The 1,114-nt window shown below is 46.8% G+C and overlaps 1 protein-coding gene across 1 annotated transcript in view; it reads right to left on the bottom strand.

The window, feature by feature from the left end:
• KREMEN1 (kringle containing transmembrane protein 1) overlaps window positions 1-1,114 on the bottom strand; it is an 83,489-nt gene that overhangs the window by 20,440 nt on the left and 61,935 nt on the right. The window contains exon 5 of the mRNA XM_042781933.1: window positions 371-495. Coding sequence (XP_042637867.1) covers window positions 371-495 — 125 coding nt within the window. The remainder of the gene's footprint in view (window positions 1-370; window positions 496-1,114) is intronic.

Raw genomic sequence — 1,114 nt, 5'->3', positions numbered from 1 at the left:
TCCAGACTAGGGCCCCATTGCTTGGCTTTTCCCAGATTCTCTATTGATCCAAAGTAGTAGGTGCTTATAATATTCAAGGGCACAAGGACATGTCTAACTCTGTCAGAGGCCAGATGGGGATGGAGACGCTGGGGACTTTCCTCTCCTTTTCTCCCAGGCTTCAGATAAGAGGGCTGCCTCGCATTCCTGAATCCCAGGCCCTAGTCTTCCTCCAATTTCCCCTCGGCAAGAGAAAAGTGGAGTGGGACGGCTCGACAGGCACATGCCGCTCAATCTTTCTAGCTGTGCGTCTCAGCGGCGCACACTTAGGTGTGTGTCGTGTTCTGTAGTTACTAACAGTCACCAGGAAGGCAGAGCACAGAGCCATTACCATGAACCTCTGACTCCGGCAATAGCTGATGCAGGTTTGTATGGTAAGTTTGTTAGACGTTTTACTGCTGCCAGTCAGAGGAGGTGGGTTTCCATGATCCTTGTAGCAGCCAAGGTTTCCGGGCACTGGAGGGAAAAAAGAAAAAACAAAAGAATTGCACAACATCTGGCTGTGAAACACCAAGAGGGCAAAGTTCTTCGTGCCAGGTACTTTTCATCCCAGCCAATATTTCCACTCCTGCAGTACAGATAACAAGCAACAAGCTTTAGAAATGGAAGCCTTCATGTCTTCTGCCAGATGCCATGCTTTTGTTTTATCTTAAAGAATACATGAGACCCTGGTTCGCCTTTAACTGGCTCTAAGAAATTCTGCAACTTCAATATTGATAGGATTCAGTATCGAAGGCAAAGAGGTACAATTCTCAAAAATACCTCCAAAAATGGAGAAGCTGCAAAGGAATGGTCAGTTAGGTCCTAAAATCACTGGAGCAGCAAAGCCCTTGGCAGCCCGTCATCCAAGGCCTTGCAACTGAAACCCTCTTCCTTTAGAAAGCTCCACAAGAGGGTGTCCCCAAGATCTTTTGGTGAGTATATTCATTTCCTATTGTTCTTATAACAAACTATCATAAACTCTGTGGCTTAAAACAACATCAGGTTGTTATCTTACAGTTCCAGAGGGGTCCTGGGGGGCTAAATCAAAGTGTCACAGACCCACATTCCTTCCGGAAGCTCTGGTGGAGAACCC

Source organism: Orycteropus afer, unplaced genomic scaffold, assembly GCF_000298275.1.
Source record: "Orycteropus afer afer isolate SDZICR_OR568_19922 unplaced genomic scaffold, OryAfe1.0 scaffold00197, whole genome shotgun sequence".
Taxonomy (NCBI): domain Eukaryota; kingdom Metazoa; phylum Chordata; class Mammalia; order Tubulidentata; family Orycteropodidae; genus Orycteropus; species Orycteropus afer.
The sequence above is the reverse complement of the archived record's forward strand: the minus strand, read 5'-3'. Positions and strand labels throughout refer to the sequence as shown.